Source organism: Papilio machaon, chromosome 19 (assembly GCF_912999745.1).
Source record: "Papilio machaon chromosome 19, ilPapMach1.1, whole genome shotgun sequence".
Classification (NCBI taxonomy): Eukaryota; Metazoa; Arthropoda; class Insecta; order Lepidoptera; family Papilionidae; genus Papilio; species Papilio machaon.
In genome coordinates, this window is record NC_060004.1 from 3,214,163 (window position 1) to 3,236,101 (window position 21,939).

At 32.5% G+C, this 21,939-nt stretch overlaps 2 protein-coding genes across 7 annotated transcripts in view; one reads left to right on the forward strand and one right to left on the reverse strand.

Moving 5' to 3' along the window:
* The window catches only part of LOC106721276 (synaptotagmin-7), a 214,972-nt gene that overhangs the window by 107,718 nt on the left and 85,315 nt on the right, over positions 1-21,939 (reverse strand). The window lies entirely within an intron of this gene.
* On the forward strand, positions 5,913-11,626 carry LOC123722106. Of its 5 annotated transcripts, none has more exons than XM_045682678.1 (3): positions 5,913-6,718; positions 7,241-7,412; positions 8,422-11,626. In XM_045682678.1, the coding sequence occupies exon 3, from the start codon at positions 8,652-8,654 to the stop codon at positions 11,472-11,474; it is 2,823 nt and encodes a 940-aa protein (XP_045538634.1). In that variant the 5' UTR covers positions 5,913-6,718; positions 7,241-7,412; positions 8,422-8,651; the 3' UTR covers positions 11,475-11,626. The 5 variants fall into 5 exon arrangements, with proteins under 5 accessions (XP_045538634.1, XP_045538635.1, XP_045538636.1 ...); XM_045682679.1 differs by having other exon boundaries at positions 8,425-11,626; XM_045682680.1 differs by having other exon boundaries at positions 8,422-9,891.

The following is a 21,939-nucleotide window of genomic DNA, read 5'->3' on the forward strand; positions in this document are numbered from 1 at the left end:
CGCCCGCCTACAAGCAGCGCGCCACCGCCGCGCCTGCCTACAAGCAGCGCGCCACCGCCGCGCCTGTCTACAATCAGCGCGCCACAGCCGCGCCTGCCCACAAGCAGCGCGCCACAGCCGCGCCTGACTACAATCAGCGCGCCTGAGCGGTGCCTGACTACAATCAGCGCGCCTGAGCGGTGCCTTCCTACAATCAGCGCGCCAGTGCAGCACCTGTCGCGAGCAGCGCGCCAATGCAGCACCTGTCGCGAGCAGCGCGCCAATGCAGCACCTGTTGCCGAGCAGTGCGCCAGTGCAGTGCCTGACGACGAGCAGCGCGCCCGCATCGCGCCTGCCAACGAGCTGGTATCGAAAGACTCCATGCCATTGTTACAGACGAATTCCAGTGTTGAAGATGCTGGAAGAACGAGCCCGAGGACGATCTCATGTCAGGAGAAGCCGTGTTAGGACTGTTGAGGGTAGCCACACAAAAAAAAGGTTTTATAAGGAAGCGTGCGCTGCTGCTCGAGGCAGTCTCTTTCCATTCGTCATTGCGGAACGTCTGACATTTTTGTTTATTTACGTTCGGTTTGAGTTTATCTTACAGCGAGGATTATTATGAAGTAGAGTTAAATTCATTATTTCGCTGTTAGTTTAATTCTTTTATAATACTTTTGCATCAAATATCTTACAATATTATCAATTGTTGAAACTGAAATTGTTGTTATTACCAATGTCTTAAATTGCAATCTTAGGCTTTTGTGGATGTCCCATTTAATATTTTAATCTGAATTACTTTTATAACAAATTCTTTGTTTAAAGAAGCAATTCGGAAAGCATCCACAAACAACACATTTCGCGACGCGTAATTGTCGCATGCGGTACCATATTGCGTCGCCTACGACATCTTGTGATATGTATAATTTTAATAGTATTTAGTGACAATGCATATTTTGAAAATTTACGCATTGTGAATAGATATGATATTCGTTAATATATTTAAAAAAGAGGACAAGTAAGTACCATAGAAAATTTCATTTTTGTTTTGTGTACGGCATTTACATTATATACAGAAAAATTATAGTAACAATTCGAAAATTTAATGTTGTAACCAAATTATAGTAAAAACTCAATACACGTATAACACTTATTGAGCAGGTATGCAACAAACTTTTAAAAATAATAAACAAAACATAATGAAAAACTAACAAAATGTTAGTTTTTCACCAACGAAAATATATGCGTAGGTGTTGTAGCACGAGTAAAGTGCTACGAAGCTACGATCATATCAAACAAAAATACGTTACGGATATTATTATTTCATATGTAACATGATAAACAAATGTTTATCTCAAACATGTAAATAGTTCATTAAGTATTTAGTATGTTCAAAGTTATGCGGACAGTACAGTATATGCAACAAGTACGAAAACTATTCAAAGACCGCAGCTTGTCACTTCATGAAACTTTCTCAAGTTTGGCTAAGTTTATTTACAATGTAAATATATCAATTGCAGTACTGTAAATTTGCACAGTATTAAAACAAATATATAATATTAAGAGCGTAATTGCGGTTTGCACAAGTACCAAGATAACGCCTATATTCTGGTAGAGGCATTTCGTCTTAATCTGAGTTCTTGCAAGTCGTAAAAGATAGGGCTTGTGAACAGTGCATAATATAAAGTATGTATATATACCAACATAACAACTTTCCTTCTCCACTTGAAAAAAGAAAGGCATTTTGCATTATAAAACGCTAGTAAATTTAGTATATATTCCAATAAAATAGGGTAAAGGGCAATTTTTTTGTAACTCAAAAAATAATAGAGCAGTTAAAATAATTAAATGTATCGAAAGTAATTTATTACAACCGAAATATATTCGAAGATTCGAAGAATTACGAAAACTTTATCATGCCATATACAAAATGATAGCAATTTAGCTAATTGATTCACATGTCTTGTGTCGGTTCTCGCTAACATATGACGAGATATTAAATATTAGGTAACTTTGGTACGACTACGAAAGTTTACGTAACGCAGATGAAATTTAGACGAGCGTTTGATTTTATGAACGTGACAGCGGTTGAGTCTCAATAACTGACGAAAGATATTATGAAACCATTTTTATATTCAAACTGTTGTCATTTATTAAACATAACATCTACAGTTGAACTTGAATAAGCGAGAGTCATTATCCGGTGCCGATGAACTCAGCTTACACAGAAACCTCTATAAGCGATAAAACTTTCACTTACCCAGGTTCGATTGTATTGCATTTTTTTATATACAACTAGCTGTTGCTCGCGACTCCGTCGTCGCGGAATTAATAACACAACCATTCGCATTTATAATGTTATAAAGATTAACATTGACACGCGGTTGCTGTAGTAGCTTAATGATAAATTAGGTGAAAACTTGGTTATAATTTTAACATCAAATTTAACTTCAAAAACCAAACCACTATTTGAGATAATTTAAAAATAACCTAAAACATTTCATGTATACTTAATCAAAAATACAATTCGGTCTGTAAATAATTAAGAAGGCTATTGTTGTATCATATAAAAGTTAAACCTTCCTTCTTATGTAATTAAATGTGATTTGCCGAATACTATTATAGAGTGAACAAATTTTTGTAATGAAAATTTTTATAAAGGTTTTTGATGTCAGCTAAACATCTTTGATTGTAAAAAAACGCCACCTATCGACTGATACAGTAACGCCACATGATACAGTACCTGTATACATTTTAGTTTCATTACCAAATGGAGCATTACTATATCAATATATTGTGCGGACAAAATAATTTTTAGCGTTTCAGCATTATACTAAATTGATGTGATAACTTGACTCCTGTTACTTTATAGATGGCGTTATTTTCAACTCCAGGAAACTTACTACTACTTAGATGGCGCTGATTGAATGTGAGCTACATTTCAAGTGACTTTTGACGATCGAACAATAGAGGGCGATTCAATAAAATAATTCAAGTAAAACCAGACGTAAGTATTCTCCTTCCATACAGATGGCGCTATTCTACATTTAGATGTGTTACTCTGAAATATAGACCACAGTAGAAATTTTGAGTAAAATTATTTAAGATGATAATTATGTAATTTACTTCTATCCTGGGAAATATGCCAAGGCGGTAAAATATGTTATTAGGCTGACCTTCTCACGTGTAGGCAAAACGATGTCATGTTATGCATGCCCAAGTTATTTGGTGTGGCTTACTGCGAGTAATTCCTCGTGGGAAATAACATGGAAATTGATGTAGATAAAATAATGCTCGACATTTTTTGTTACCAACATTATTGAACCTGACGACTGATGTTTCTCTGGAGTTACTGTTTGATAAGATTTTTTGCTTTATTTTTGTGGGGAAATATCGTCAAAGAAAAATAATAAAACTACATAACTTCCCCGAGGCGATGAGAACGAAGTAAAGTTCGAGACCAACAAAAAAAGATGAGAACAGGAAATATATGGAGCTTCAATTAGATTTTTTGTTTACTAAGGAGAAGTTTCCTTAAATCGGGATTTATATAAACGTGGTTGAACTAAATCTTCATAGCAGCATATCTTTGTGCTTGTTATCAAAATGACCAGGATTATAAAAAAGTGTTATAATTTCCTTGGTTCAAAAATGTTCAGTATCGAAATTCACAGAGAAGGTACGCAATATTTTTATTTTATTTCTTCACCAGAAAACACGGTGGAATTGTTTGACCTCGGGCATTTTTAACATAGATATATTTTTAGGAAAGAAAATGTTACACAATTTTTTCGCGCTGATGCTGTAATTTTTTTTCTTTCTAATAAAGTAAACACAATATTTGAAGAAAAATAATGTTAGTTTAAATAACAAACTATTTCATAAAAATTAAACATTTTTATTTCACACGAAAGCTTTTTTAATGTTGGAAGAAGCTACTCAGAATGTGGAGGACTTTATTTTGAATGAAGATCGATATATGTAAAGAACTGCAATAGTATTATGGATTCATGAGGGAGACGTATACATGTAGTTGACAAATTAGACTTGTGCCAGTCGTCAAAAAGAACGAATATGTATAAAATACCAAATAATATTGGCGATATAAAAAATTCCATACTATTTACAAGACTCACGCCATCTATTACCAAAAAGTAAAAGTGAAAATTAAGAGCTTCAATGAACGTGCTTATTGAAATTTGGCTTTGAAAATATATATAAAATAAATATTTATCGAATATACTCAGTATAATGCATTTCCATTGTACCGCGGGGATATGTGCTTAAAGGTAGCTTATCACTCCGAATAATGTGTCTGGTAACAAAGTGCGTCATACGAAAGCTCTTATAGGGAAAGTTTTCAGTGAAATATTCACTTTTCATTTTTGGCATGCCTTATCTTCATTATATCTGGAAACATATATAGTTTATATGTTTCTAGATATAATATCATAAACATATATAGTCATATATACAATATGTTTCAATATAATTTTTATACTTTTTCATAGATGTATTAGATTATTTAAATAGAAAATTCGACCCATTAGAAGCGAATTTTAAAGGTGGAATTTTGGCTTAAAAATTATTATTTCTATCTAGCGCTTAAGAAATGAGTAGCTAATGCTGGGTATAGTTATATTTTTTAAATGAAATATTATCTACTACCAGTTGCCTTCGTCTACATCCGTGCGCAATTTAAAAATCTGGGAATTAATATAGCATATGTCATATGGGGATAGTGTAGCTTTCCAATATTTAAAAAAAAATTGGTTCAGTAGTTCCGGAGCTTATTCAATGCAAACAATCTAACACTCAAATCTTACCTCTATATAACATTATCAAAGGCTATATAAATTATTAAACCTGCAACTATTGTTGGATATTTTATCCTTTCTATAAAATAAGTTGGATTTAGCAATAAAACTTATTCTACGTACTTTATCTCCAGAAAAGCTACACGTTGTACGTGTAATGAAGCATTTGGGACTGCTTTATTATTAAACAGGATTTGTTTATTAGGTCTCCCTTTTAATTTAAGCTTGGCTAAATGTTTAAGGGACTACATAAAGCAAATTGAAACAAAAAAATGGCAAATAAAACTTTACCACGCTTTCAAACATAAATAATAAATTATTTACTTTATTAAGAAAGATTTTATTATAATTAGTGCATAGTTTTCTTAACATTTTTTTTTCTTACTTATTTAGACAACGACTATTTTATTATTTATGCCTTGCAATGTATTCTTAGCAGATAATAGACAAACTATGTTTAGTTTACATAAAAAATGTAGCTTTGTATAGCTTAACCATTTTATAGTAAATGATCTTTTGCCCGCGAATTCGTCCGCACGGAATAAAAAAAAACTTACTAAGTAGTTTTTGTGTTTTTTAACAAAATTTCTTTCAGAATAATGGAGTCGATCTGGAGTCGTTCTGGAGACCGTTAACCTTTAACATTCATCCATCCATCCAAAATTTCGCATTTATATTGCACATATTTGCACAAAATAAAGAAAAGATGCAAAGTATAAATTGACTATGACTACTCGAGACTATGTTCTATATCAGTAAGATGTGTTGAACCTTTGCAAATTTGTCGAGTAAATATGAGAATCAAACATATCTCAATGAAACCGCACACATTTCCGGGATCATAGGTAGCCCAAGTGTTCTTCCAGACTGTGTTCCACATTTATACCAAATTTCACCGTGATCTATACAGCCTTTCTGGAGAAACCTTCTAACAAATAACCATCCATAGATCCAAACATTCGCATTTATAATATTAGTAAGATATATAGTAAGAAGTAAGATCTAAAACTAATTTCTTTAGGCATTAAATTACCACAAATCTGCGAGTCATCATCTACGTTAAGCAATGTTACGGATTAAAAAAAAAAAAAGTCAATGTCTATGACATGTAAAAAAAAAAATTATTAATTCCATGCGGAAACTTTTGTAACACCCATCAATTTTCAGCTAAATCAGTTCGACCGATCTTGAGTTATAAATAGTGTAACATATCTCTTTTTGGTCCATCGATACGGATTATACAGTGATTATTTATTATTTTAAAACAAACGGCATCGGAGTACAGCGGCATCACGCCCGCAACGCCTGCCGCGCAATAGCGCACTTCCAGCATTTAAACAAGACTTCAACATGTCTACAGACACCCTAGAAAGGTTAATTAACCGTAGAACCAATTATAAAGGACGTCTTAAACGGATTTATAACTTTGTAGATGAACAGAAAAACCACGTGAAAATATACGAGCTAAAGACAAGACAGACAGAAATGGCTGAACTTTATGAAAAATATAATACGACTCAAGAAGATATTGAAATGATTGAACAATCAACGAAATCCCACGAACAAGAGCGAGCTTCCACTGAAGAAAAGTATTTCTCGTATGCAGCAAAGATCGCAGAAATCTTGAAAGAACACGAACTCAACCGCTCTGCATCTTCGTGTCAATCGGTTCTACAACCCAGCTTAAAATCACCAGTTATTAAAATTCCAAATTTACAAATTCCAAGCTTCGATGGAAACCTGTCGGAGTGGTCCAATTTCAAATCGCTATTCGATGGAGTAATCGACTCACATGAGCAACTGACACACCTCCAGAAGTTCCAATACCTGAAGTCATTACTACGCGGGGAAGCTGCAGGTCTCATCGACTCCTTAACAGTTACAGAAGAAAATTATCAACATGCATTAAGTATACTTACTAAGAGGTACGACAACAAACTAATTACTGTTAACTTTCATTTAAAAAACATATTATCTGTTACATCTATTAGTAAAATTAATCTTAAAAATTTCCTTATAACATTACAACAAAGCCTAGATTCACTCAAAGCATTAAATGTACCAGTAGATACCTGGGATTTAATACTTATGTACATTATTATTCAAAAGTTAGACCAGAGTCTCAGATCTGCCTGGGAACTCGATTATAAAAGTGAAGAATTACCAAAGCTTTCACAATTATTAGACTTTCTAAATCATCGTGCAAGAGCATTTGAACTTATGTATGATCAGAATCAAAATGTTACAAAATCTAATACACAGATACATAATAAGCCTAAACTGACTCGAGTATCCACCCATGTAGGAACTGTTACTTCTAGCTGCAGTCTATGTAATATGTCTCATGAACTATACAAATGTCCATCTTTCCTTGAAATGAGTGCAGTCAAACGCAATGATTATGTAAAATCTAATAAATTATGCTTCAATTGTTTAAAACCTTACAGGATTCAACATACATGTTCAAAGAACAGCTGCTCTATCTGTTCTAAAAAGCATCATACAGCTATTCATATTGACAATTACTCTTTGGCTAAAATGTCTGGTAATACTGCTGCAAGTGTAGGCAATACACAAGACAAATTAATTACAGAAAAGATACCTGAGTCCCAATCAAAGGTAAGTACCAATAATTTAAGTTATAACAAACAAGCTTCAGTTATGCATTTACACTCAAACCAAGTTCAAGTTTACCTTTCTACAGCTGTTATTAAAGTTCAGCAAGATAATGGTGAATGGACTACATGTCATGCCTTACTGGATAGCGGAAGCCAAGTATCTCTAATAACAAAACAGCTAGCTAACAAGCTCAGCCTGCCACTTTCTAACAAGAAAGGTTACATTATATATGGTGTAGGTAGCGATCCCACACACTCATCTCAATCAACAATAGTTAATATTGCATCTTGCAACAGCAATTATGCCACAGCATTAACTTGTGTAGTTACTGAACAAATTTCAACAAAGTTACCACAGAATTACATACCACTTGCTAACTTCAAGTTACCTAAACAATATGAATTAGCAGATCCCACATTTAATGTTCCAAAGGCCATTGACCTGCTCATTGGTGGACATTTATTCTACTCGCTTCTTCTACAGGGCAGTATACAATTAGGTAAAAATCGTCCCACACTCATAAATACAGTCTTTGGATGGGTAGTGACAGGAGAAATTGAATTAACAATGCAATCTTTATATCATAATACAGTCCACACATCGAACAATCTCCACACTTCAACTCATGCAGACGCACACTTTTACAAACACTCAGTTATATCAGCACATTTAACCTGTGAACAATCTTGTGATCAATTATTAAAACGGTTTTGGGAGCAAGAGGAACTAAAACCTTCCCCAATACTTACACCGGAACACATCTTTTGCGAAGAACTTTACAAAAGCACAACTACTAGAGACCCCACAGGTCGCTTTACAGTAAAACTTCCAATTATACAAGACAAGCTAGATCAGCTAGGTGATTCCTACAGTATCGCTCAAAAGTGCTTTATGTCTTTAGAGAAAAGATTCACTAACAATCCAGAACTTCATAAACAATATTCCGAATTCATTGATGAATACATAAACTTAGGCCATGCATCTTACATACCTGCCTCTTCATTTTCAGCAGACACACAAGAGGAAATCAAAAGGTTCTTTCTGCCTCATCATGCAGTTTTAAAACCAAGTAGTGTTTCAACCAAGTTACGTGTAGTTTTTAATGGAAGCAGTCAGTCATCTACATCTATCTCTCTCAATGACGTCTTACATGAGGGTCCTAACATTTACACAGATTTAATAGACATTATATTAAGATATAGAACCTATAAATATGTACTATCATGTGATTTAATTAAAATGTTCAGAAATATAAACATAGATCCCTTACATCGTAACCTACAATGTATACTATGGAGAGCATCGCCTAACGATGATCTTAAAGTTATTAGACTGAATACAGTCACATATGGGACTAGATGTGCTCCTTATCTAGCATTTAGGACATTACTAGAGCTTGCCCATCAGGATGGTCACATTTATCCATTAGCAGCACAATGCATTTTATATCAAACATTTATGGATGATGTCCATTGTGGAACAAACTCACTCTCTGAAGCTAGAGAACTTTGCAATCAATTAATTTCCCTATTTAAAAGAGGTGGTTTTCAACTACATAAATGGTCATCTAACAATCCTCAGATATTACAAGATGTTGAAAGCAACAAAGGTCAGCATTCACCAACCAGTCTTATTATTGGTGATGAAACTAGTACATTAGGTCTCAAGTATGAACCCGCAACAGATACATTTAAAGTTAACATTCCCTCTCAGCAATGTAACTTACATTTTACTAAAAGAATTGTACTCTCAATTATTGCCAAGATATATGACCCACTCGGTTACCTATCACCTGTTACTATCACTGCAAAACTTTTCATGCAACAGCTATGGAAAGAATCCAATATCATACAATGGGATACACCCTTACCCAAACATTTACTTCAACAATGGCTGTCCTTCTATGATAATATTCAGATATTAAAAGATATTACTATTCCTAGATATTGTTTCTCAGATATACCAAATGAAATTTACTTAGTAGGATATTGTGATGCCTCACTAGTTGCTTATGGCTCATGTATCTACATTGTAGCACATTATCCTAATCAAAAGCCAACTTCTAATTTAGTTATTAGCAAAAGCAAAGTTGCCCCTGTACGCACAGTCAGCTTACCAAAATTAGAACTTTCTAGCGCTACACTACTCTCAAAATTAATGAAAAAAGTCAAACTTGCCTTAGAGGTAGCTATTAAAATACATTCTGTATACTATTACACAGATTCAAGTATAGTTTTAAATTGGATAAACTCACCCTACAAAAAATGGGAAGTTTATGTATCAAATAGAATCTCACAAATATTACAAAACTCAGATTCTAATTTGTGGCATCATACTAGAACTTATGACAATGCTGCAGACTTACTTACTCATGGCGTACACGCTAAAGATTTTAATAATTTATCACTATGGTGGCACGGTCCGACATACTTGCTCTCACCACCTAGTGACTGGCCATGCGGTAGTGCTCAGACAAAAACCGAAGTAGAAACCTATCTCATTAAAGTAGTAAGCCCTAATAAAAATCAAACTGTCTCAGAATATTATAATGATGATGACTTAGAATACTTTATGAACATATTTGAAAGATTTTCAAGTTTTCAAAGATTATTAAACACAATTGCTCAGTGTCACAGATTTTGTCATAATCTCAAACACAATCATAGAATCACAGGTCCTCTCACACCTGAAGAATTAAAAGTTAGTCATAACTTCATAATCAAGATTGTACAAGCATCTCACTTTAAAAGAGAAATATTAGAACTAAAGTCAGGTAAAACTAATTATACCTTTTCAAATAGTCCACTCAAAAGACTATCCCCATTTATAGACAGTCAAGACTCTCTATTAAGAGTAGGTGGTAGAATTAAACATGCAAACATTCAATATAATCAGAAATATCCTATAATATTACCCAAGTGCCATGTCACATCTCTCATCATACAAAGGTATCACATACAACTCTTTCACTCAGGCATTCAGAACACAGTCTCAAACTTAAGACTTACATATTGGCCTATCCATGCTAGAGTTGAAGTTAAGAAAATTGTCTACAAGTGCACAGTATGTACCAGATATCGTGGTCAAACCTGTAGGCAAATGATGGCTAACCTACCATCTCATAGAGTCAATTTAGAAAGACCATTCTTACACATAGCAATAGACTATGGAGGTCCAATATACATTAAAAGTTCAAATCTACGCAATGCTAAATTTATAAAGAGCTACATATTAATACTAGTCTGTCTATCAACTAGATGCATACATATTGAATTATCAACTGATCTTACAACACCATCATTTATCTCATGCCTAAAAAGATTTGTTGCTCGTAGAGGTATCTGCAGCAGCATTTTATCCGACAATGCTTTATATTTCAAAGGTGCAGATCATGAACTACATGACCTGTATAATATGTTCAAAAATGAGACATCTTACAGTCAGATTATGGATTATACTAACAATCTAAATATAAAGTGGAATTTCACCACACCTCTCGCTAGTCATATGGGAGGAATCTATGAGTCTTGCATTAAACAAACTAAATATTTACTCAAAAGAAAATTAGGTAATTGTAGGATGACCTATGAACAATTGTCTACCATACTTTGTCAAATCGAAGCAATATTAAATTCAAGACCATTATTTGCAACTACTGATAATATAGATTCAATTAATTATATAAGTCCAAGTCATTTTCTTATTGGCACAACAATGTTAGATATACCAGAGCCCAGTCTAGCTAAAATTTCAGACAATAGACTTAATATTTGGCAAAAGATTACATCAATTAAACAGCAATTCTGGAAAGAATTTTACAAAACATATTTGTCTGAACTTCAAACTAGACAAAAGTGGTTTACAGACTCTCCTAATTTACAAGTAGGAAATATAGTTCTTATTAAAGATGAAAACACTCCGCCAATGTGTTGGCCCATGGGGAGAATTATCGAGATTTATAGTTCAAAAGATGACCACCTAACCCGGTCAGTCTTGGTCAAAACTGCTAAGGGACAGTACAAGCGCCCTATACATAAACTTGTCTTATTACCATCTCAGTAATTCTGCTTATATTTTCTTTTTTTAAACAAATGTTAAAATCTAACTCTAAATTTTACTTTAACTATGTAATTTAGCTCCTAGATGTAATATCCTATACCCTAGACTTATACTTAAGATAGATCTAAGATTGTAATAGAAATAATACTACAATTTATTGTAATTTAACTTTAATTTTAATTAACAAACAGAGAATGATTTAAAATAATTACTGCAACTTTTCATTTCATATTTATCAAATAGCACAACACTGTCACGTAAACTTGTAAATTCACATCACTTTAAAATTATTTTCTGTTTCAATTATTACTTTATCTAGCATTAATTTAGCAATTGTAATTAAAGCATTTATTTATTTTCTTCAATTTATTATCTCAATAGCTGTCAATCACTCATGTCACTTAATTGTCAATTGTAATGTCAAACTTGTATACTTGTCAAATTCAAATTAACTTTAATACATCACCTCACATTTGATTTATATTCAGACTTCGTCAGCAAGGGGGTGTATGTTACGGATTAAAAAAAAAAAAGTCAATGTCTATGACATGTAAAAAAAAAAATTATTAATTCCATGCGGAAACTTTTGTAACACCCATCAATTTTCAGCTAAATCAGTTCGACCGATCTTGAGTTATAAATAGTGTAACAAGCAATTTGTTAGAGAGCACTGACAGATTGTGATGACGCAACAATAATTTCTTAAATGGGTTCAGAGGTTTTTTTAACAAGAATTTGATAACGTTTATTTTGTATCTACCTGTTTTGTACCTTATGTTTGTATTACTTTCCCTAATTTTTAAAGAGATTTAAACCCATGAAAAATAGAATTACTAAAGTTATGCTAGAGCTGTCCAACTTTTATTTAGTTACATCAATACTTATGTCAAATAATCGAAAATGCTTCAGGTTAAATATAACCAGGAATTTCAGTAACACCTATATGTTAAACAATAATTGACTAGTGACCATTGTGGATGTTTTACCGATTCATCGGTCAATCGGTCCAATGGGAATTTTTTCATATCCCGATTGATTGGCGGGCCTATCGTCCTACTGGATACATTTACCATTCATAATTTATCAATTTAAAGTCTTATAAAAATTATACGAATTTTGATAACTTTTTATTTGTGGTTTGAAAGGATTAACTGATGTTATACTGTTACTTACTTGCGATAATCAATTATGTAACAAACCTAATCCGTGGATTTTCATTTGAATGATTTTGAGATGTGAAAAGGCCGCTTAGTTGTGAGAGCCGCGCTTGGGCGCACTTCCGTTGCGGTTTACCTAACCGCCGCCGGCGGGTTTATCTGAATATAGCAAAACCTTTTGCTAAATTTGAAATAAATTGTTTGGAATATAAAATTTCTTATCCTAATTAGAAGGAAAATTAAAAAAAATAAAACAGAGTAACTGTTTTCGTATTAATTATCAGACTATGATGACATTTTAGCAGTTTTCTAAAATAAATTAAAAATGAATTTACCCAACGTTCAATCATCGCCAATTTCGTGCCCTTATCCCACTCACGTGGGGTTAACGCACAAGGTTTAATAAACATGTTTTGACATAATTTAAACGAACGGCCTCATGTCACCAATGCTACTTGAAAGGAGAAAATAAAAATTAAATCTTCAATATGATTATTAATTTATAATCTATGGTTATATTTGTAATTTTCAGCAAAAAATATATGGACAAAACAATTTGAAAATTACTTTTGACATCACTATTTATTCCAATTTCGAAATTGGGATCTGTAACGTACCTGTAAGAATTGTACTTAAGTCTGAAATGTGTCCGCTTACATTAATGTTTTAACTTACACCTACGTGAGCGGAATGTTGTTTAAATATTCTAAAAGCATTACGCGGGATAAGCCCTCGTAGCATAGTTAATTATATCATAACGAACTTAAATATTTATTGTATTCAATTAAAATTAAGTATTTTTATTCTTAGTATAACATCTTTGCAATTCGACTTTTAAATATTCTAATCTTCGGTAATAACATAAATGTAAATGTGCACAGAATTACAATTTTTTCTCAGCGATATACTTTGTTTAGAATTCTGCGAAATTGCACCAAAATAAATTAGTTTCACAGTAAATGTGCAAAGTCAATAATTATTTTGTATAAAAAATACGCGATTTGATTCCATTTAATTACGCAGAATAAAAAAATGTTCAGGCATTTCATAATGATAAGAATCACGGCTGGTAAAATTATAAAATATTTTCTGATGTTTTCGATTAAATTTAATTATTAAGATATTGGCGGACTGTACATTGAAGGTGTCGTGCGTATCGACCGGTTCAAGTTACCACGTTTTCAATTTACTTTGTATTCGATACAGAACTTATTCTCTATATGTACTTGAGAAGACATTAATTTCATGCCTTGAAGTGTCTTTGAAGTTCTTGTAACTTTGACAATGAACTATTTGAACGAAGAGCATAAGTTGAACTATAATAATTTACAAAGTTTACTTGGTATAAAAATGAGATGGCTAAGTAACCTATGATATAATTCAATGAGAGTTAATTAGTTAGAAATTATGAAATTACTTATGTTTAATAATTTGGACAAAGATTTTAAAATAGTATAACGTGGTCAGTTGTTGTTTATACTCATTATATACTAATTATAAAATATATTAGATTAGAGAAGTTAAAATAAATCATAACATCTATATTCTAAATCATAAGAGTAGTAAAAAATTTCATACAGCTCTAAAGAGTAAAACAAAATAGGTGGCAACTAATTTGCAAATAGCGTAATAAGTAAAGAGTACAAAAATTGTGTTAGTTTGTTTCCATTTTATTTAGCGCTATGTAACACAGCTTAATCTAATTTTATAATGTATATTCTAATTCAGATCTGTGTGCTCTCATTTCGTTGCTCCTAATGAAAAATTCTTATTTTATATACAGGAAAAATGTTGTAACGCAATGTTATGTTGAAATTTATGAGCTTTTTGTGGTTTCATATGCGTGAATATTTTCATTACATTGCGATGTCTTATATACAGAGTGAATCTTAAAGGACGGATCAAAAGCTATGTGGGGGACCTCAATAGTTGTTTAAGCCTAAAGTGTGTTCCGCGATTTTCTATAAATCTAAAGTTATTTAATTTTTTGTTAAAAAATTATATTGAAAATCATATTTTCAACTGAAGTATTTTTTATTTCTTGAATAAGCCTAACAATTAGGCTTTTGATTATTCCTTTAAGATTCACTCTGTATATAAGTAAAAGCTACCATTTCAAATATAACCACGACTTCCTACGGCTGAAAATCTGTATGAACACGTATGATTTTTTTTTAAAATAATTTAGAGGACGACAATGTGTGTTTGTATGACTCTAGTCCTCAATTTATATAAAGTGAAATATAAATTCGCCTAGCTACGCAACCGTAGCTATCATAACATTTCTACGAAATCTGTAGGAACCGATGCATAGTTAAGTAACCACAGCAATAGCAGCAATCAGCAACGCTGCTCAACCGTAGCTATCAAGATAATACTACGCAAGCGTAGTTACCAAAGATGTAGCAATGCTACGCACTCAAGGCAACCGTAGTATTGCTACAACATTTGCATTACAATAAATTATGTTCATCTAAAATACATAATAAATTATGTTTGATCATAATTTGTTTAATAAAAAGTAATTACGAAGCTTTTATCACGAAACATAATAACAATTTTCTTTTAATTTAAATGGACAGATTAAATGTATTAAACCATCATATATATTTTGTACCGCAAGACAATAATAACTTTCTAAGATCGATTTACAGGAAGCAAAATTACATATGAAAAAGGTTTGACAGGTAGTAGAATATTAAAAGGTTTACGGCTTGAAGTATTAGAGGAGCTTACAAACGTTTTTTGGTATTGGCTGAGACATATTTATGTGAACAATGTTAAGTAAAGCTTTTAGATTGTATTGAAGTGATATATTTAGCGATTTTACTTTTTCCAAATTATTATCTTAATTTTTTTATTACTACGAAACGGATGGGGGAATCATGGATTTCATCATCATAAGCTCACTACCGGATAAATGTACATATGTAAATCGGAAATCGAAAAACACATTTGTACATTGGCGGGATTCGAACCCAGAACCTGCAGATTGCAAGTCAAATGCTTAACCTTTGAGCCATCGACGCTCTATCATGGATTTACCTAATGTTAATTGATTAATAAACTAAATAAAAACATACTTTATAGTAAAAATTTACGCGTTTAAAAAACTCACAACGGTCACGGTATTTTGTTTGGGCGAATGTTCGCAAAGTGCAGTAAAAATTTGTTCCATTAGTGTAAACGCGCGTCGGGCTGTGAATTATTGTGCCGTTTAAGCGAGTAAATGGAGCCGGACCGCAGACTTACGTTCGATACCAAGCTTCAAGCATTTGTTGCTACTTTTTTCTTCACTTTATCAGACTTGAGAGAAAATTTAAATAAATACACGTTGTACTAGAAGCTTCTATTTTAAGGCAAAACTTCATATAAACTTATAGTTTTAGCATATATGAAATACCGTAATTTCCCGAATCTTAATAAAATTAGATATATGGATAATTTAAAATAAAATATAGGGCTATATTTTCTATATTTAGCTATCAATAATGTAAATAAAAAGGCATTAGCTCTTCCGATTTCATTTTTACAATACACAATTACTTCATTATTATCCAATTTCTTGAATTTACTACAGGAACAAACAAACGAAGCTCGCTTTATAAGGTTTAAACAAAAAAGAAAGGAACTTAAGGTTAAGAGAAGAAGTTTTTGAATGATGTTCGTACAATTCTTTAATTGAACGTTCGTGTATTCCCTCCGGCTTTTTCTTCAGTATAGCAATTTTCTTGAATTTAAAATGCATGCCTCTCGTGCAATATTCAAAATTGGATTGTTTAGAAAGTTCAAATTTAAATAAATTAACAAAGTTAGAATAGATAAACTGAATCTAAACGATTCTTTTTTGGTTGCGCTTTCATGTCCTATCATGTCAACTTTAAACACTATTGACTTACCATGAAATTTTGCTAGTAAATTTGACCAAATAGGATAACTTTTATAGCACAAAACGGAATTTGCTTTAAATTATATTAAGCTTAAACGAAGCTCAAGCTAATATACAACAATTATCAATTTATACGAGCAATTATAATAGATTCTAAGTATCTGAAACTGTAGAAGCGTGTAGTAGACAGATCATTGCCTAAGCCGCTGTGGCTCCACTTGATAACGGTTTGAACCCGCCCTTAAATATTTACGATGTCGTTGTACTTGCTATTAATAGACTCGTGAGCACCTCATGGATATATTAATTGAGTCTCAATTGACTACGAAATGTGTACGTCGAGTTGGAAACAAAATATATTATGTATTATGTATTTATATTATTTACATATTTTTTAACTGCAAAATTAATCGGCTTTCCTAACATTTATTATGAAACATAAATATTTAATAATGTTTAAATTGCTTATAAATAATCTTTAAAAAATTGAAGTTATTTTATGTAAAATGTACCATCTAAAATTGTGGAATATAATATATGTACGTGTAATATATAAAAGCTAAAAATAAATGTCACCAAAATATACAGTACAGAGAAATCGAGGGAAATACTTTTGCTTTACTTTTCACAAAGCAAATTTCACGAAGCACAAAGTTTAAATTGGACGGAAATTTGGATTTAAAAAAAATCCGGTGTATTCTTTAAATCTGCGACATCCCACCAGAATCTTTACACGTCGTATTGCGGTCCAAGGTTTGGTTCAAATTGACAACGAAAATTCCAATAGAGAAATTTCGTTACTATTAATTGGACACGTCAATATCTTCATTATATTCAATTTATAATAACTAATTAACCGGTTTAGTAGTAAAAAAACAAATATTTATTTTTTTATTTTATAATTGTCTGGATTTGATTTTATATCTGTCTGGACTAAAAATACCGAAATGGGATCCCAAATGTCGAATTGAAGAAGACATAGGAAAGTTCAGTTTTACATTTTCCTTCTCATATAGAAAAATCTATATCGGACATTTCTTATTTTGGTTACTTACATAAAAATCCATTTGGTTAAAGCAAAGTTATACATTTTCATTAATTCGTAATCCCAAAATCCTTTTAGGTCTACCTGTGTTATGTTTAAAAGGAAAATTCAAGCACGGCTAAGCGCCCAGCAAGGTAAACCATTTATTGACGCTTGAGCTTGAATTATTTTTGTGTTAAAAAAAAAACTTCAAATCACTTTTTATATTTTAAATAAGAAATAAATACAATAATTAATTACGTTAACATTTGTAATATTAGAAAGATTTTTAAACCTACGTCAAAACAAATGCTGTCAATGTAATATATTTGGAACCTTTTTTCAATTTAATTAATGAAGACGGCAAAGAGTAACGAACAAAATTTATGGTTCAATTGTGATTGAAGTAAGATTGAGGATCGTATGTCTACTAGATTGATGCGGTGCTAAGGAAGGGAGATAGTAGAAGATATATTTTATAGTAAGGTTAGACATACGCCTATAAAAATCGTATCATATAAACAAAATTATTTGATAAAAATTTAAATAAATTTTTTTCAATATTAAAAATATTACTTATGCATTGTAAAATATAAACAAAGAATAATAACTGAAATGTAACACTTTTATAGAGCGCTGATAATGACAGGCGTAGTTTCATTATTTACTGCGCTGAAACTGCAATGCACGTGATTTATTGCACTTTTAAGTACAGTCATTTTTTGTTGCAAACGTAAATGAATTTTTCGTTTGAGTATAGATTCAATAATTATATTCAAACTAGCTGTCGCCCGCGACTTCATCCGCGCGCATTTAAAAAAAACTTAATAACGGTATGAAAAATAGATAGCAGCCGATTCTCAGACCTACTGAATATGCTCACAAAATTTCATGAGAATCGGTCAAGCCGTTTCGGAGGAGTTCAAGTTCGAACCCCGTGCCACGAGAATTTTATATACAAGATTTAAAAAAAAACTTAAAATAATTTATATGCATGTTCCCGTGTACATTAGCTACCTTTAATTAAAAGTATCAAAATTGGTCCCTTTCGGAAATTACCCGAAACAAACGCGTACTTGCGAACAGATAAAACGACGAACAGATAGAAAAAAAATTAAAAATTGTGATTTTTTTTTGTAATAAGTAACACTAATATTTTATGTGTATGAAATATGACTTTTTTGCATAGATAAAAGAAAAAAATGGTTAAAGACGTATGTAGGCTTGTGGTCTATATCCATTTAAGAGCTCAAACGGTACATTAATCCACAACCAGACGGGCACTTACACTAATGGAAGCGAGCTGTTAGGCGTTTCGCTAACCAACTGATGTGACATTTAACTTATTTTTATTTTCTTATTTTGTAACACTCCTTCTTTATTCTTGGACCTTAAAATATCATTACCTTTAGACAATCACATTGTCTTAAGTGTTGCTAAGTATTCCTGTACATAATAAAGTACCCTAATATACACAGGTGGGCACAGTTAATCGAAAAGTTAACTTCGTTAATCGTTAATTCGTTAATAAAAAAATTAACTTCGTTAATCGTTAAAGCGTTAAATTCTCGAAAATTTAACGCAAGTTAAAGTTAATCGTTAACAGTTAACCATACCAAAATTATACATACTAATTTCACACTTAGTGCCGACACTTGTTTAAAATATTAATTTGACTATACATTCTATAACACATTAGTATTAGAGACAAGTATGAATGCATTATAGTATATTTCATTACGAGTGCAGAAAGCCTGTCATTGCAAAGAGTTCAGACAAATGTCTACCCGAGCCGAAGGTGAGGGTTGACAGTTGGAACAAGTTGTAATGGCAGTTCCGCACGTGTACTAAACAACTATTTTAAATACAGTTGCGAAAAAATGAAGCAATTTAATAGAATAATTAAAACCCAATAAACTCAATCTAAAATGTTTGAAAAATGGCGCCAACCGTAAAAGAATACAAACAGAGATTTTTTTGTTTTCTTCATCCATTCTGGGTAGGCAAAGGGAACTATGCCCAAACGGTCAAGTCTTCAGTAGATTATTTTTATTGATATGAAATGAAAATTAAATTTAATGAGATGAAATAAAATGAAACCTAACCTAATTCATTGAATAAAATCATTAAATCTGATATTGTAACAAATTAGGAGCTTCTTTTTAGAAATATTTGCATGAAGCATAAAAACTTCAATGATTTTTTTTTGTAAAAACTTCGTGGTTGCTTTTTTCTTAGACATTATTTGACAGTTGGGAAAGAGAACGCACGAGTTTGGAAAAGCTAAAGAAAAAGCACGAGTAAAAAAGTGTTTTAATACAGTTGCTCAAAAAATGGCGTATTGCAGGGACGAAGAGCGTTCGGGATGTGGGCTATTACATACTCTTGCTTTTATATACTCGTAATGAAATACACTATTTAGAACCTTCTTTTGATTTTGTCCTGTTGGTCACGTCTTTTCCGAACACTCTGATGCATCACACTTGCACGCGAATTTCACATATATCAATTATCAACTCGTTCGTTCACCATTCGAGTCGCCGACAGTCGCCCAACAAAGTTGAACTTACGAGCGTGGCGTGGAGCGTAATTTAAACAAAATGACAGCACGTCTACAAGTTTCTAATTTAACGATTAACGGACTTTATTAACGGAAGTTGAGTTTAACGGAAGTTAACAAAAGCGTTAACACTTTTTGAAGTTAACTTAAAAGTTAATCCGTTAAGCAAAATGTTAACTTCGTTAATTAACGATTAACGGATTAACGAGTTAATGCCCAGCTCTGCTAATATATTATTAATCTAAGATAATGACTCATTTGATTGTTATTTGAAAGTTTAACCGTTGGTTTCTTAGAATAACATCTCTGAATAAGACTCTGTCATTATCTTTGACAAAAAAAGAGATAACAATATGTTTTAAAATGAGATTTTAGTCTCAGAAACCTAAGTGGTATTAAAATACACCGCGAAACATTCTTTAACTATACGCTATAACTTCAGTGTCGATTACCAAAATATCTGAACAGAAATGTATCGTTATCTCCGATAAAAAAAAAGAACCTGTTCAGACACACTGGCCCCTTCCCATCTACATGGAACAAACAACAGAGCTGGTGCGGCTTGTGAAGCGGCTGAAAAAGCTAAAGCTTGCTTAAAATACAGGGGTCTGGGCACCGAATACGAATTTGTCCCATTCGGTGTCGAGACCCTTGGTCCGTGGGGTCCTAGCGCTAGAAAGCTTTTTAAGGAAATAGCAAAAAGGTTAGTCGACATCACAGGAGACCGAAGAGCTGGCAGCTACCTCGGACAAAGGATTAGTTTAGCTATTCAAAGGGGGAACGCTGCCAGTATCTTTGGAACCTTGCCTAAAGGGACTTCTTTTAATGACATATTTTAGCTTTTATATTATATTTAAAAAAAGAATAAAACAGATGACAATATGTTTGTTATATTTTTCCTATAATTTTCATTGTGTGATGTTCTTATTGATTTAAATATCAAATTTAAAATATAATCTGTTCTTAATGGAGCGTTCATAACTACGACGATTTCAATTAATTAGGAAAGTTTGCGTTCTGGAAATGGAGGTCGAAGTAATAAAAGTTTAGTGACGTTGTTAAGAAAAGCCATTAAAACGTGGCAACGTTGCATTTCCCTCAACCCACTAGACTAGAAATTAATTATCGACGATATAATCTATATTTTAATATTCCCTTAATATCGACATTTAACTAAACTAGTGCGAACAATCGACTTTATCAATTAACATCACTATAAATCTTGCTTAAGCATTAATCTATTAAAATATATGTACACAGTTTATTTCTTTAACATTCATTTACATATGTACACATTTAACAGTGGTAGATACCGCAACAATAATATATGTCCGGTGCACGAATGGGTCGGAGCGACTGGTGAAATACCACGACCACACAGGAGACAGGCGTGAAGTGGAAGCAATTCCGTGTTTCGTCTAATGAGAGTGGTGCCGGTGGCTTTATTAGGATAGGATGGGAAGGGGATGTGGATTTGGCAGAAGAAGGGACGTATAGGAAGGGCAACCATCCTCTATATGTGCGTCCCCTTCTCCGTTGATGAAAGGTAGGCAAGTCATCTGCATTTTTGGATGTCTATGGGCAACGCTCGCCTCGCTATTTCGGCGGATTCACGTGTCCTTTTGCTCGTTGGCAACCCTTTGATATAAAAAATGCACTGTAATCGACGTTTATAGCATACTTATTTATTTTTAACATTACATTAGAAAGTTTTAAGTATGTATATTTATTGTTGAGTTCGCTTCTAGCAAGTTGTTATGGTCAGCTGAGTCGAAACAAACTTGATACTAACCTAGTTCTACTTTTGTAATGTCTCGTTTATTTTAAACTCATGAACA